Source organism: Mitosporidium daphniae, assembly GCF_000760515.2.
Source record: "Mitosporidium daphniae strain UGP3 chromosome Unknown contig-27, whole genome shotgun sequence".
Taxonomy (NCBI): domain Eukaryota; kingdom Fungi; phylum Microsporidia; genus Mitosporidium; species Mitosporidium daphniae.
In genome coordinates this window covers 1-14,304 of record NW_013546534.1, presented here as the reverse complement: position 1 = coordinate 14,304, position 14,304 = coordinate 1, and the positions used below count along the sequence as shown (strand labels likewise).

General features: G+C 45.2%; 8 protein-coding genes across 8 annotated transcripts; 5 read left to right on the top strand and 3 right to left on the bottom strand.

Annotated features, from left to right (window-relative positions):
• Positions 1–13: 13 nt before the first annotated feature.
• On the top strand, positions 14–313 carry DI09_27p80 (uncharacterized protein; the record flags this gene model as incomplete). Its single annotated transcript, XM_013382767.1, has 1 exon — positions 14–313. The coding sequence occupies one exon, from the start codon at positions 14–16 to the stop codon at positions 311–313; it is 300 nt and encodes a 99-aa protein (XP_013238221.1).
• Positions 314–394: 81 nt separating this feature from the next.
• Positions 395–3,608, bottom strand: DI09_27p70 (uncharacterized protein; the record flags this gene model as incomplete). The annotated part of the gene is made up of 6 exons (XM_013382766.1): positions 395–835; positions 904–1,152; positions 1,300–1,976; positions 2,211–2,594; positions 2,641–3,206; positions 3,256–3,608. The coding sequence occupies 6 exons, from the start codon at positions 3,606–3,608 to the stop codon at positions 395–397; spliced, it is 2,670 nt and encodes an 889-aa protein (XP_013238220.1).
• A 27-nt stretch (positions 3,609–3,635) lies between these two features.
• DI09_27p60 (uncharacterized protein) lies at positions 3,636–3,890 on the bottom strand (the record flags this gene model as incomplete). The annotated part of the gene is made up of 1 exon (XM_013382765.1): positions 3,636–3,890. The coding sequence occupies one exon, from the start codon at positions 3,888–3,890 to the stop codon at positions 3,636–3,638; it is 255 nt and encodes an 84-aa protein (XP_013238219.1).
• Positions 3,891–4,154: 264 nt separating this feature from the next.
• On the top strand, positions 4,155–5,509 carry DI09_27p50 (uncharacterized protein; the record flags this gene model as incomplete). The annotated part of the gene is made up of 3 exons (XM_013382764.1): positions 4,155–4,227; positions 4,256–5,179; positions 5,208–5,509. 3 exons carry the CDS (start codon positions 4,155–4,157, stop codon positions 5,507–5,509), a joined length of 1,299 nt encoding a protein of 432 aa, XP_013238218.1.
• A 230-nt stretch (positions 5,510–5,739) lies between these two features.
• DI09_27p40 (uncharacterized protein) lies at positions 5,740–6,819 on the top strand (the record flags this gene model as incomplete). Its single annotated transcript, XM_013382763.1, has 2 exons — positions 5,740–6,105; positions 6,277–6,819. The coding sequence occupies 2 exons, from the start codon at positions 5,740–5,742 to the stop codon at positions 6,817–6,819; spliced, it is 909 nt and encodes a 302-aa protein (XP_013238217.1).
• Positions 6,820–7,324: 505 nt separating this feature from the next.
• On the bottom strand, positions 7,325–9,836 carry DI09_27p30 (uncharacterized protein; the record flags this gene model as incomplete). The annotated part of the gene is made up of 2 exons (XM_013382762.1): positions 7,325–8,589; positions 8,771–9,836. The coding sequence occupies 2 exons, from the start codon at positions 9,834–9,836 to the stop codon at positions 7,325–7,327; spliced, it is 2,331 nt and encodes a 776-aa protein (XP_013238216.1).
• Positions 9,837–9,878: 42 nt separating this feature from the next.
• DI09_27p20 (uncharacterized protein) lies at positions 9,879–12,983 on the top strand (the record flags this gene model as incomplete). Its single annotated transcript, XM_013382761.1, has 1 exon — positions 9,879–12,983. One exon carries the CDS (start codon positions 9,879–9,881, stop codon positions 12,981–12,983), a length of 3,105 nt encoding a protein of 1,034 aa, XP_013238215.1.
• An 845-nt stretch (positions 12,984–13,828) lies between these two features.
• Positions 13,829–14,304, top strand: DI09_27p10 (alpha/beta superfamily hydrolase; the record flags this gene model as incomplete). Its single annotated transcript, XM_013382760.1, has 2 exons — positions 13,829–13,835; positions 13,883–14,304. Coding segments are annotated over 2 exons (429 nt in total), but the record flags the coding sequence as incomplete, so codon positions are not given.

Genomic DNA, 14,304 nt, shown 5'->3' with positions numbered 1-14,304 from the left:
TGCACCATCGGGAATGACATGGCGTTTGATGATATCATCGAGTTGGGAGTTGGCTGCGGAAATGCCGAGGCGTGCTCCATGGCCATCATGTCCTCTGGTACCCGATCCGAAAAGTAGGTCTGCTGTTGATGTTGGTTCTTTTGCTCCGAACAATACCCGAGGAAATGAGTATTCATGGTCTAGGTGGAGTATGGGCACAATTGACCTCGATCGCCCAAAACGCCCAACATATCATCAGGAGACTAAAGACGACCCCGTCCAGAACAAACCATTGGCCATAATGTTTGAAGACGTCCGAGGAAGTGTTGAATAAAAAATTTACAAATGCTCCAAGGCAACCTCAATCAAGGTACAATTTAGGCCGCGGCGTGCTGCAAACAAAATTTACATCAATTTACTTTTTTGAAAAAAAGGTCTTGCCACTTTCCAGCCTTTGATAAACGGTTCCATCGGGGTATACAATTTCGTGGATCAGCTCAGAACGCGGCCTTTCGTTATTTGTCTGTGAGTTTGGGGCTCTCCCAAAAGGCAGCGATGCTGCAGAGGAAAAGTACTTTTCCACCTGCCCGTTTGGCCATTTGTAGGTTTTAGTTCCGGTTTTGGCACATATGATGCATGTGATCCCGGTATCCAAGTAGTAGTGGATGACGTCGTTATTCGCCATGATCTGTTTTTTCTGCAGCCCCTTTTTTAAATAATAAAATATCGACCCCTGAAGGGCGGGGTCCAAGTCAGACAGTTCCGGCGATGCCTTGAAGTCGACGGGAAGTTTTTCTTTTGCACTTGCGTTGGAATAGAACTTTATGGTTATTCCAGAGGTGTATATTCTGAACACCTGCACATGATCATAGCCGTCATTTAAGACCGTTTCCTATCAGTAAAATCGGGCAACGCTTCACTTACATGCACATAGTCGTGGATGTTTCTTTGAAAGAACCTGCAGCCATCAAACCGCGTCCAAAACGGATCCGTTTGGGTCCGATTTTTTTCATTCTCGACATCAATTATGCTCTGCAAAGAATCTGGTGCTGGTAGCTTCTTGTTAGCATTGCTGGCGGCAGCCGTTTTAGGCTCCATCACGGCCGTTGCAGCCGTTCCTATTGAGGGGGGTTGTTTTTTTGACTTTTTTTGTTTTCTTTTGCTTTGAAGAGTCTAAAAAGGGTTAGCATTTTCAATTACATTGTCGCTTTTGTGATGCGGCTCGGTTTTCCTTGAGGGATGGGTCGAAATTGGGATAGCTTTTATTTTTTCAATAGAGTAATCGTCATCCAGAAAGGGATGATGGCTTTTTTGGGATACCGAGAAAGAAAAGTCTTTTTGGGGAGGCTGCATCGAATAATGGGACGCCTTAATTGCAGCAAGGAATCTTTTGACCTTATTGAGCGAAGATCCTGAGCCCTTGAGAGACGCAGGAAGCGGTTCATAAAAAGTCAGCGGATTTCTGCCAAGAAAAATGCTGGACGTGTCAGCGGTAATTGAATTGAGCCTCATTTGGCTAAAGTCATTGTGATTGATGGAAATCGAGTCTAAAAATTTTGAAGGAACATGATGATAGGACGAGCTTTGGCGAGAAGAAGAAGAAATTTGGGAAGCATCGTCAGTTGACGAAGAAAACTGAGAGCCATTTTTCCTTGTAAAGGTCGAGGTATCCTCAAAAAAGGAGCAATCTGTGATGTCTAAATTTTCAGCGGGAGCAATACCGCCTTGAGCCCTTACAAAGGAGCGATACATTGAATCCTCAAAAAGATTTGCGGACGAGGAATTTGAGTTTTTCAGCAGATTTTCAGCGGTTGCATCCAACCACGACGAGGATGTGGTGTCGGATAAAAGCGATAGGTGAAGAGCTGAGAGGGAATCGCCGCCTGCCGGGGACAGCTGTTGGTGATCAAGCATGTTGTTGGCGCCCGAGTACAAATTCAAATTTACAATTTCGGCTCGGGCCAATTTATTATTTACACACAAACCTTGGGCTTCAGCTTCAATGTGTTGTCAGCTTGTTTGCACGGAATTTCAACGCGAAACTTAGGGTTGCGTTGTATTTTACAATGGCTATTTATTTGTATCTGCAGCTGGCTTTGCAAATATCGGTTTTGGCTGTGTTTTCGTATACGCGGGCGTAACGAATTTGGGGTCTTCCTCTGCAATCTTTGCGTACTTCAAAAGAGCCTCTCTTGGATCGTCATCTACAAAGTTAAAGGAATACACCATACCTCTGCTCCTGTCCGGTATAAAGTGCTTTAAAATGTGCTGCGAAATTGACGTTCCAATTTTGCCGCCTTTACCGGGCCCATAAATGGGGGGCAGCTCGGGCCTCTTTGTGGCAATGGGGTCCGGCCGCTTGCGGGTCGGAATCGGCCCCAGGTCTATAAAATCTTCATCATAAAGCGGATCCGTCTCCGGGGCATACACACCGGCGTTAATATCGACGTCTGCATAAACAAGATCGGCAGATTGGCCCTTTTGGGCGGCCTTTTTGGCGACAGAAGATGAAGAGCACCGAGGGGTAAAGTTGTCTTCCGTGAACAGGTTGATAGAACCATCAGACAAGCCCATCACAAGCTGATGTGAGTCCCATGCAACTCGAACAACTCCGGCTCCAGTGGCCACTACAAAGGATAACATACACATGCGCCTGCATACCTTCTTCCTTTAATTCAAGCGTCTTGGAATCGAATGCTTTAAGCGATCCAGGCCCTTCTCTGTCATTCGATATGCCTGTGGCAAGGAGAGCCCCGTCCGGAGATAAGACGAGATCGGCCTCCTCGAATGCAGTTGGCAAGGCAGAGACAGATGCAAGAGGCTCTTTTGGGGAAAGCTTCCGCATATCCCACAGCCTGATAAAGCCGTCCATGGATCGAATTGCAACGCTTTCGTTTTTCGTGAACGCAATGCTGGTGATTAGCGCTGCTTGGGGCAGGGACAGCGACGCCTGCTTTTTATTGTTGACCCAAAGCTGAACCAGACCGGCGTTAGATCCAGACATGATTCCAGATCCATCTGGAAGCCAAGAAACAGCCGAAAGCTGGATCCTTGGCCCTGCCATAATTACAGAGGCACAGCCGCGCGAGTGGGCATCCCAGGTCCTAATGGTCCCATCGACAGATCCCGTAACAAAGCATTCGGAAATGACGGGATGCCATTGTCCGCCACACATGGCTCCAGAATGGCCAATGGTTTTGCGCTTGTCTAAAAGATACGGGTCGCCTCTTGGAAATTCATATCTAAAGTGGTGATGCATTGGGGGAAAAAGCCTACATTAGCCGACCATCTCTTGTCACCAAAGCAGGCTGAGGGGAGCGGGGTATTATGAGAACTTTTTCGCTACGAGAGGAAAAACCGATTGCACGAAGGGGATATGTGCCAAATGGCTCTTCGTCTTCTCGAAACAACAGCCCCTTTTCCCAAAGCTTTAAGTTGTGGTCGTAGCCAGCGGTAAACATCCGAACGCCAGAAGAGTCCAAACCAATAGATGCCACGGCCCTTCTGTGCTTATCGGGAAGGACGAGAAGCTCTTTTGAAAATTTTTCAAATGTCAATTTTTCCACTTTCTCATGCCGGTGAGGATTGCCGTTGTGCTCTGGCTGGCAGCCATTATCATTGGAAGACATGAAATTAAATTTTAAATTTTACAACATTTAATAAAAATCTAAAGGGTTTGTTGGCCATCCTCCGGAAACATCAGAGAAAATCTTTCCTTGTTTAGTTTCTCCATTTCCATCTCCTCGGCCGCAATTCTTCTTTTCAGCTCCGGGGGGAATCTCTATTTGTAAACAACTAGACGGCCGTACATCATAGACATCTTTCTCCGATGGCAAGACGGACCTCAAAGCCCACGTTAGTACTGTCGGAACGACCACAATCGTTGCTATGGTGGCAAACGGCCTGTTCATTCGATTTAAATTTAATTGGGTAAAATTAAAAACTTTGCACCCTTGCAATTAATTCCTTCAAATTGCCTGCTGATTGTAAATTGTTCTTGTTGTTGCCCTTGCACATTGTACTAGTTCAGACGCAGATGACGTTTAGATTTGTTGCGGTTACCATGTGCATGAAACTTGAAGGTGCGACTGTATTTGCCGCTGACGATAGCATGTGTATGTGATGGGCGCAAAAATTCAATACCCACCCACACATTAAGAATGCATTTAAAATTTATGGAACCGCCAATTGAGGAACACTCCACCATTCTGAATGACCTTTTCAAGGCGTCAGAAGCCATAGTTAGAGGTGGGCCGTGTCAACCTTTTACGTTTAGAATCTTCGATCAAAATCCCATTGTTGGTTGCCAAGCCTCTTAAAGTGGCGGACGCTCTTTCTAAAATTAGGGCAAAAGCAATCACAAGAGCCAAGAGACAAAACAATAGTGGCACCCTACCAATTTGGGGTAAAGAGGAGGAAAAGAAGGAAAACACCTGCTTTAGCGTTTCATCCGATGAAGAGGACAATGCTACCCATCGAGATTTCGACAAAAATGGGAGACTAAAAGACCATGGTGAACACACGTATGCACAATCCTTCTCTGAAAGGCTTGAGGATCAAACAGATCCAAGCAGCGACAATTATGAGGCCAGTGCCGAAAACCCCGCGTTGAACAGAGTATATTCCGATCCTATCAGTTCAGGCGAAGAAAATGAACATCCGGACGATCAGGAACAGAGCGAAGAAGAGGAAGTGGAGAATAGTCTCCCTGCTATGATTGGCGCCAATCAATCCGTTGAAGAGAAAAAAGTAGATCCATCGGCAGCGTTTAAAAAAGGAAATTCGGCATACATAAAGATGATTGCCTCGGAGCTGCAAAAGACAGCCCGGCGGTCAGCATATGTTGATGAAGAGGCCGAGGAGGAAGGTGTGGAGGTTCCCAACGATTTCGATGAAATTTCGCAAGAAGCAGGGTTAGCTTCTAACTTTATCAGCGAAATTCAAGACTTGATCGACGATGAGGAGGATGGAAAGAACGATGGATCGTCATTGCACCAGTCGATGTTTGCCCGGCAAATGATTTCAGAGTCCCTGGAAGAATCTGAGATGATTGCCAGACTTTTGGAAGAAAAAAAGCAAACGCGCCTATCTAATCTTGCTCTTAAAAGGAAGTACGGACGCAGGGCTGCTACTAGTGTTGACGCGCAAAAAGAGGACAATCACCGGTTTTCATCTCCGATGGCCGTTTTGCACGCTCTGTGTAAGTATACGTGTGTAATTTTATTTAGCTGTCAATGATGAAGACGAAAAAGAAAGCGATGTTGAAGATCCGGAGCTTTTGGACTTTTTGTCATGGAGAGAACAGAACAACGTCGTGGACACAAACAAGGGGCAAGAAAAGACCCTGCCGGCAGCTTTGTCGACAGGCGGGCCGCGGTCTTTTGCATCATCTGCAACCTTGATGATATCAACGGCTGCAGTTGGGACCAAAAAAAGAACATCCGAGGACATTCTTAAACGGCTGGGTGCATTGGACTTTGTTTCCTCGACGGGCGGCCAAAACGCAAGCTCATTTACTGTAAAAAAATGAATTTCCAAGTTAAAATAGTCAAAAAAGGCAATTGCTTTCCAACCAGTTTGCTACCCTAACCCCAACCCTGTCTGCTATTGTGTTGCAAAGCCCCAATTTAGGGCCTGGTAAACTGCCAATTGCAGTTGTTGTAAATTCCCAATTTCGGTTGCTGTAAATTACTATTTACATTGCGTAACATCACATTATTACATCATTTCCAATAAAATTTGTATTTTCCGGCACCGATAATGATAACAGACCACCGATGCTGCCCCTCTTCTCCGCAGACACAAACCTCAGACCACATCGAGAGCGTATATGGCAGGGAGTTGGGCACGATAGACCTGCCCTGGCAGCCCTTTGCCCTTTCGGTCCATCAGGACACGATGGCCGTGGGCAGCTTCATCCAAGACCGGGAAAACTTTATTTCGCTTTATAACATTTCTTCAATTCAAGAGGCACAAAAGATCTGCGACCTGAAGCACGACTTTCCTCCCTGCCAACTGAAATGGTCCTCCTCTGGACTTCTTGCTTCTTGTAGCCAAATGATAAATGTATACAAAATCTCTGGCGATAGCTTTGAGAATCCTCTTCGCCTATGCACCGGCATTGCAGTATGCAGGGTTTTTTTATATTAGAGGAAACTGCCTCCAAATGCCAGCGCGCCAATCACAGCCATTGCGTGGAATCCAGTAGAGGCCTCCATGCTGGGAGCGGCATCGATCGATACCACTTGCACCATTTGGGATGTCGAGGTATTTCATTGATAACTGATCTTTCCCTAGAACGGCCAGGTGAAGACACAACTGATTGCACACGACAAGCAGGTGTTTGATATTTCGTTTGCAAACTCTGCCCATCTATTTGCGACAGCTGGCGGAGACGGGAGCATACGCATATTTGACCTGAGGCACCTGGACCACTCGACAATTTTGTATGAAGAAAGTGATCCGTTATTACGGGTGTGTTGGAACACACTTGACTCGCACTATTTGGTTGCTTTTGGAATATACTCCCAAAACGCCATTTTGCTGGACACAAGAGTGCCGTCAGTTCCTGTTGCCGAGCTGGACGGGCATGCCGGAATCATAAATGACATATGCTGGTCGCCCAGAAACCCCAAGCTTGCTGCGTCTGGTGCAGACGATGGGCAGCTTTTAATTTGGGATACCTCTACTTGCCTCCAACAAACGGAGAGCTTGGTTGAGTTTGAGGCGTACCGGACATTCTCCTCAAAAAGCGAAGTACAGCAGATATCTTGGATAACCGGATCAATTATAGCATTGAGCGATAGAAGCTCTGTCTCGCTAGTCGATTTTAATCTGTAAAAAGGGATACAGTTTCCAATTGTTGCCTGCTTGGTGACTCGTTTTCAATGGACATGTATTCGATTTCAATGGGCATGTATTTGATTTCAATGGGCATGTATTTGATTTCAATGGGCATGTATTTGATTTGAATTCACAGGCGTCCAATGCACCGGCCTTCATTCCAATCGGGCTGCTATTTAGTAAAATGTTTGTAATATTTGCCTGGCAGATTTTAAATTTTACACCGGCCCATTCATCAACACATGCTTAGACCCTCGCTGCCAACATATCTTCCTCCGCCCAATTCCATACAAAACAACCCCAGTGTGATGGAAAAATTGACATTTTGCATCAACGGTGGAGGCCACGAATCGCCTACCAGACAACCTGCCAGTGGCGCCGATAGGCCTGATCCTTTGGCCTCTTCTGAGGACCAGCGCAGAGCACCTACTACTTCGACCTCGAGGCGCAGATTGGATTTTATGGCATAATCCCATTTGGCCTTGTATTTGGACATTTATAATTAAATAGAGTCAGATTTGGCCCTCTGAACCACAATGCTGAACGGGTTGAATTTAAAGTCGCACCATTTGTAGCTAAACAATAAAGCAGAATACAAGTGTTTCTTTTCCTGCATTCTTTTTAGAATCTTCAGCGAGCAGTTCAAGTCCTCTTCAATGTGTGAAGAGCACGGGTCCATTCTAAACGAGACAACGTTTTGAGAGAGGTTAGGAGGGGATCCAGTGATGCTTTCAAGGGTCTTGATCAGGCATCCAAGAAGGTTGTTGTGGGTTAGGATTTCCTGGACCTGGGGTACCAATGCCCATTGTTGTAGCCAAAGCAGCAGCAGGTGCAAAAGCCTAACATCAGACGGCAAAAGAGAAGATTTTTGCTGGCCACTTTGGTCGTCCACCATCCGCTTGCCGATTCTTGAGTGAAAAATCGAGTAAATTATAAACATCTCATATGGGTATAGCCCAAATGACGTAGAGGAGGAACCGTCGTTCTGAACAGCAGCCGGCTTGGCGGAAAGGTCACTATTTTCCGGAGCTACAGCGGTTTTTTTGCAAGACAAGTTTTGCGGTTTGAGGTCAGAATAGGGAACAGAAAAAGGGCAGTCGCCTTCAAATCCAATCAGCGGCTTATATGGAAGCACATACTTTTGGAACAGAAAAACCGCCATTCGCATTTTTCCAGACGAAATCACAACAGGGAAAATCACAGAAAGCGCGGGCAGCAACGGGCTTATTGGCCGGTATTCATCCTTGGTGGCCTTTGAATTGAGGTCTCTTTGTAGTGCGGCCTGCATTTTGGACTCGTATGTTTGGAGATAGTGGAAGCTTTTCAAAGCCCTTGCATCCTGCCCCGTCTCAATTAGGGCCTTCAACAGAAGCGCATTAATGCTCGGGTCATAGCAAATAAACGTGTGTGGCAGGCAAAAAAGCTGGAAATATTCGATTGCAGCCTTATTGCATTGCAGCCTGAGAAAGCAACTCATGACAAGTGCGTGGAATGACGGCTCATACAGCGGGTGGTGCGAGTGGGCTGCATTGGAGCTTGAAGGCATGCAGGTGCCATATATCGAGTATCCAATATCACGGGCAAGAGGTAGGACAAACGAAGAGAGGTCAACGGCGCCAGAAGTTGAGAGGCAAAACTTTGAGGGCCCTCTAAATGCGGTCACAGACAAATACCGGTCAACAAGCAGCTTGTCACAGTACTTGATGAACTCTGAAAACGTCGGCACTGGGACAACAAAGATCGAGCCTTGCAATATTCCAATGGTGCCTAGAAAAGCAAAATCAAAACGTACCGAAAATGAAGGACATCAAGGAGATGCGTCGCATCTTTGTTAAGGTGGGGAAAATCCTACTGCGTAGCCATTGCATCCAATGTGAAATCAGCAGCGAGAGCTCCTTTGATGCCAGCAGCTGGGTTGGCAAGCCTTTGGAGAAAGAGCCGCATATACCGGGCAGCGAATCTCCTTCTTTCTCGATGAGCTTAAGGGAGTACAGCAAGTGCGACATCATGAAGAAAAAATTTAGCCTTTTAGTGTACTTTTTGAAGATCTCCGTAATGAGCCATATGTGATCTGAGGGAGACAGCGTCGAGGCTGGGCCCTGTTGACATCTAATTTCATGTGGCAATTCAGAGAATTTGATGTCGTATTTTCCGCCACCAGCAGTCTGTGTTTGGTTGGAAAATGGCTGCGAATAGCCAAGAAGGGCAGTTTCGTGGTCTTTTTCGCCCAGGTGCGTTCCAGCAGAACAGGGTGCCAATCGGGAGGAGGCGCCTACTTTTCCATCCATTGCAAACCGCTCAGCTTGATCATCGCATTTCTCGTCAAAGTTGGCATCACAAATGTGCGCATCGCTTGATACCTTTAGCCGGTCTGAAATGCTTTTAGACTCGTACGTCATCACAACACTGGCATCTGGATTTGGAACGATCCAAAAAAGCAGCTCCAAATCGCCCGTATGTTCGAGCAGGAAATAGAAGTATTTCACAAATACCGCGGTAACGGGAATGCCTTTGCTAAGCATGAGCGAATAAACCTCAAGAGCCTGCAGACCAAGCTCATAGGCAACTGGATCCTTTACAACGAGCTCTGGAGATGCTTCAAATGTGCGTGCCGAAGAATTGGCCACGTGGAAGGCAAACGTTTGAATTAAAAGCTCGCACATTTCGGACGTCGGAACAATGCCATCAAGTTGCATTTTGACAAAATTTTGCTTTGCAAGCCATGCATCGCCATTTTTCTTAGATGCCTCAAGTTTAGACAAGTAGAGCGAGTGGATATATTTTCTTGCCGAGGGATGGGAAGCCTTTTCACGCAAACCATTCGAAGGAAGGGAAGAAGAGCGAGGAGAAGATGGGGTTTGCTCGATTTTAATTGAATTTCTGGCGCCAAGTAAGCTTTCCAAATATGTTCCCTGCTTGCCCCTGGAGTTTTTGCCGTACTGACATGTAGAGCTATAAAAGGGCTTGCTCCTGCCTTTACTTTCAATGCCTATGCGTTTTAAAATAAACGGCATTGAGGGCACTAATTTGCAAAATTAAAAATTTAATTTGCCGGCATGCTATTTGGACCAATTCTGGAAAAACTCGCCACATTTGCCTGCTCCATTGACGAAAATGTTGACAAGGCATTTTTGGAGACGGTTTTGGAAACCTTTTTTGACGTATTACGATCCAATCCATTGTCCAAGCGCGATAAACTTAACGGCTTGAGCATTCTTGTTCGTATTTGGTCAAAGCTCACATACACCCCGGAACCGTTGGTACGTTGCATCTACAGAACGCTACGGGGAAATCTGGGAGAAGAGCCGCCTATTTTGGATGCAAGTAAATTGGCCTCGTTTTCTGGAAAAGACCCCCTTGATCCATATACCCTTGAGCCCTTTTTGGTTGACTTTTCGTTTGGAATTGAATGCCATCCGCTGCTTTTCATGCTTACATTCCAGGTGATTAGTTTTCTCGACAAGCTGCCGAAACACAGGGCCATCGCCAGAGACGCGGCGCCACTATTGAAAATCCTGATGCTTTTGCCAAATTTGGCTCTTGCAGAAAAGGAAGGGTTCCTTCCCCAGTGTTTACCTGGCGTAATCTCTTCAGTCTCAAAGTGGCTTCAAAAGGATTGCATTGCCTCCAATCCATCAGAGATTACCACATTATCGATCAAGGTGTTTGAGGTATGGATCTTCCACACCTTATCTGACGAGGTCTATAAGGCCATTTCCCCAGATGCCTGCCAGGCAGCGGTCTGTGATGCAGACGCGAAGCCAGCTAGGACGCCCTTTTTGAACTCGCTTCCCAAGGTCATCAGAAAGGATTTGCATTGGTTCGAAAATTGCCAGCGCAAAATACTTCCGCTGTTGTCCACGCTTATGTCGATCCTCAACAAAATGTGCTTTGTTTTTGGCCATTTACTTGTGTCCGTTGTCACTCTTCTGCTGACATGCCCCACCATGTTGCTTCCGTTGCGGAGCCAAATTCTGATTAGGGCCTTTTTGGTTTCTGGGTGCCCCTCAACCTTTTCCTGTTTGCTGTTTTCTCGGCTTGCAGTTTTTTCTAAAGATTTAGAAAACATCTTGCACGCACACGTGAGAGATCTCGATGCAATTTTTGACGACGATTCCTCGCTTGGTTGTTCCCTTGAAACGCTTGTTGGCGAAAAGTTGCAAGTTATCCATTCAGTGATCACTATTGAGCCATTAGTTTCCACTGGTGTGATTGCTGACATTGTCAACATTTTCCAAAAACATTGCTGTTTGTTCTACGATTCCAGAGTTGATGCGATCCGGATTTGTGTCAAGGCGTCCAGTTTTTACACGTTTCCAGACCTTTCCCGACTGGTTGGGGTGATTTTCACCAAAATCATGTGCTTTAAAGATCGCATGTGTTTTGATTTTTCCTCCCCTTTGATATGGTACTTGATTTCATGCGAGAAAAATGCTGCGCTCATCAACAAGTGCTTTCGACGCATTTGCAGGGATTTCGACCGGATTTTCGAGATGGATTTGAAAAAGCTGTCCTCAGATGTTCCCATTTTCTCGCTGGAGTCACCAAAGATAAAATCGCGCGACATCAAAATCCCCATCGCCCCTGTTTGTAGAGCAGAAACTCTTTTAAACATTTCTTCGCTATCCATTGGCACAAGCACGTCTTGTTGGTGCAATCACCAATGTAACAATATTGTGGCGGCGCTGAACGTATTTTCCCAAATGGAAGATGAGGTTTTGTGCAAATCCGACGTGCTGTTTTGTTTGATCCCGAAGCTTTTGCAATTTTGGGGCAGTCCCAGCTACTTTGAGAGTGCATACAAAGATATCCTTGCCTCGCTTTCGTTTTCCATTTTGGGAAAGCTTTCCAGGTTTAGCAATTTTTCCTGCGATATCGAGGGCATTTCTTTATTTCTTTCCAAAAACACCCACTTTTTGCTCAGTTCCGTCTTCCTAAGCGAAAGTTGCCAAGACGAGTTGCCCGAAGATGTTCTGATCGCCAAAATGATGCACATTTCCAGCATATTGAGGCCTTTATTTTCGTCGCACATTTGTATTTATGAGATTGTGCTCCCCAATATCCCATTGCTCGATAAGGTCCTTTCAATTCTGGAGGACCATCAACATCATTCTGCGGTGGTTACCGAGTTCCTTGACATCATTTGGACACTATCCAATTCTTCGGTATTTAAGCGAGAGGGGCCTGTTGAAGCCCAATTGGCCGCAAATGAGTGCACTTTATTTTCAACGGAGACCGTGCAGGCATTGAGGCAATCATTTACAAATGCCAATTCAGCAAGCCTTGAGGTTTCTCCATCTGACCTGCAAAAACAAGTCTCCACTGATGCAGATGCAGATTTTTGTTCTGAACAATCAAGGAGAGTCGATAGGTTTATTATGCTCGTCTTGCCCGTAGTATCTCAATTTCTTTGCAGTGACCACTGTCAAATAAGACTCGTAGCATTTAAGATTGTAACCAACCTTTTTGGCTATTTTGCCATTGCTTATGGGGCAAAAAGATGCCAAGGTTGTTCGCCCTTTGACCTTCCATATTCAAAGGAGCTATTTCCGCTGCTGCATTCGACAATTTGGCCTCCGCTGCTTGCATCCTTGAAGCATGCAGATGACGCATCTCTTTTCATAGCGGCTCTGGAAACCCTTTGCTCGATCACTTCGTGTTGCTACTCTTTTGTGAAAGATCGGATGAAGCTGATAGTGAAAAACCTGGTTAAAAGCCTCTCTTTTGCCATTTCAAAAATCGAGAAAAAAGGGATTCCACTGGTCTCCACAATTGAAGACCGAGAAAAGGCGTTACTCTCGGCATCGGCATCGGCATCGGCATCGGCATCGGCATCGGCATCGGCATCGGCATCGGCATCGGCATCGGCATCGGCATCAGCATCAGCATCGGCTTTGGCATCGATTCCGTATGCAGAATCGCGGCACTTGGAGATGTTGTCCTGCTTGATTGAACGGCTGGCAGTTATGATCAGCAATGTGGGTGCTGTTGAGGACAAGAACTCAATTGTCACGATTCTCAATTGCATGAAAAGCAGCATTTTCCTCAATACTGCAACCTCGAGACTGTCTTCCACAATCCTTGGCAATAGATTGAAGCTTCTGAAGACCATAGACTCCATTGCTCCACATTTAAGCTACTACAGCTCCATTTTGGAGTAAATTCAAACCTCATGCGAGTGATGCAATTTTTTGCCTCTAACCGCGCATATGTTGCATGCGCCTATCACCGGCGTGATGATATTCTTTGCAACGATTGTTCCCGCTTTGCAACGTTTGTCATAATGTCATGAAGGCTTCTATTTTACCGCAGCCTTTTACATTTCATCCAGGCAGGCCGCGGGCACCGCATTCGGTTGTGCTCCCATGTAGACACGGAGGTCAATCATATTTCAGATTTAAATCTAACGTTGACATTTCAGGAGAGTTTGCTTTGCTGAGAAAGTTCAACCCAAACATACCTTTTAATGCATCGTAAATTGGCACCCAAACAAAAACTTGATTTACACCCTCTTTGGGATGCTCCTACATCTTTTATAATGACTTTTTGTTCTCCAAAGTATCAAAGAGTCTGGAGAGTTTTCATAATCCAAATGAAAAAGTAAACTTCCATTGTCTAATGCCAGCCGTGTTGGCGACCGTTTTCGATTCCAGCCAACCGATCTCGGGATTTAGGGTTGGGGTCCAATAAAGTATAAAAATTTGCTTTACTTGATTGGATGATTTTGGAATTTTAGTCACAAACCGAGGTTGAATTTTAATTTACTGTCTTTTTTGAATTATGGATGCCAATTTTGATGGCGAGGTTTCTTTAGAATCGATTGGGAACAGGTTGTGGAGTGTTTTATTAGAATACTTCTTTACAATGCTTTCATATTTCTATTTGCCATTTATTTTGTCGTTGAGGCATATTTTTTCGTTATCATATATTTTTTTGTTTTCATATATTTTCGTCTTGTTTCAAAGGTTTTTTATTTGCAAACCTAGTAAAAAAAAAGCACGCCTAAATGAAGGGTATGCACTGGAAACCATCAAAACTAAAGATGGCGCAACTTTTCAAGGAATTTGGAAGAATGATTCGGAGGCGAGTGACGGAATTTTACTCTATTTCCATGGAAACTCTGACAATTGCTATTCGTATCTTTATATGGCCGATGCTTTTTGCAAACACTTGGACGTCTCTCATGTTTTTATTTCAGATTATCGAAGTTTTGGCGAAAGTAACACTTTCTTACGCCCTTCAGATAAGCAAATAGAAGTGGACGCAGAAGCTGCTTTCTCGCATGCTATGGACAAAAGAAAAGATTTCAACCTTCAGGATTGCCCCATTTATCTGTATGGGCATTCTCTTGGAGCATATCCAGCTCTTTATTTGGCTTCAAAACACCCTGAAATTACATCTGTCACCATTGCGAATCCATTTTATAACCTTCGATCTTTAGTATACACTGCGGCTCCTTTTTTGCTGAAGTGGAGCTTTTTA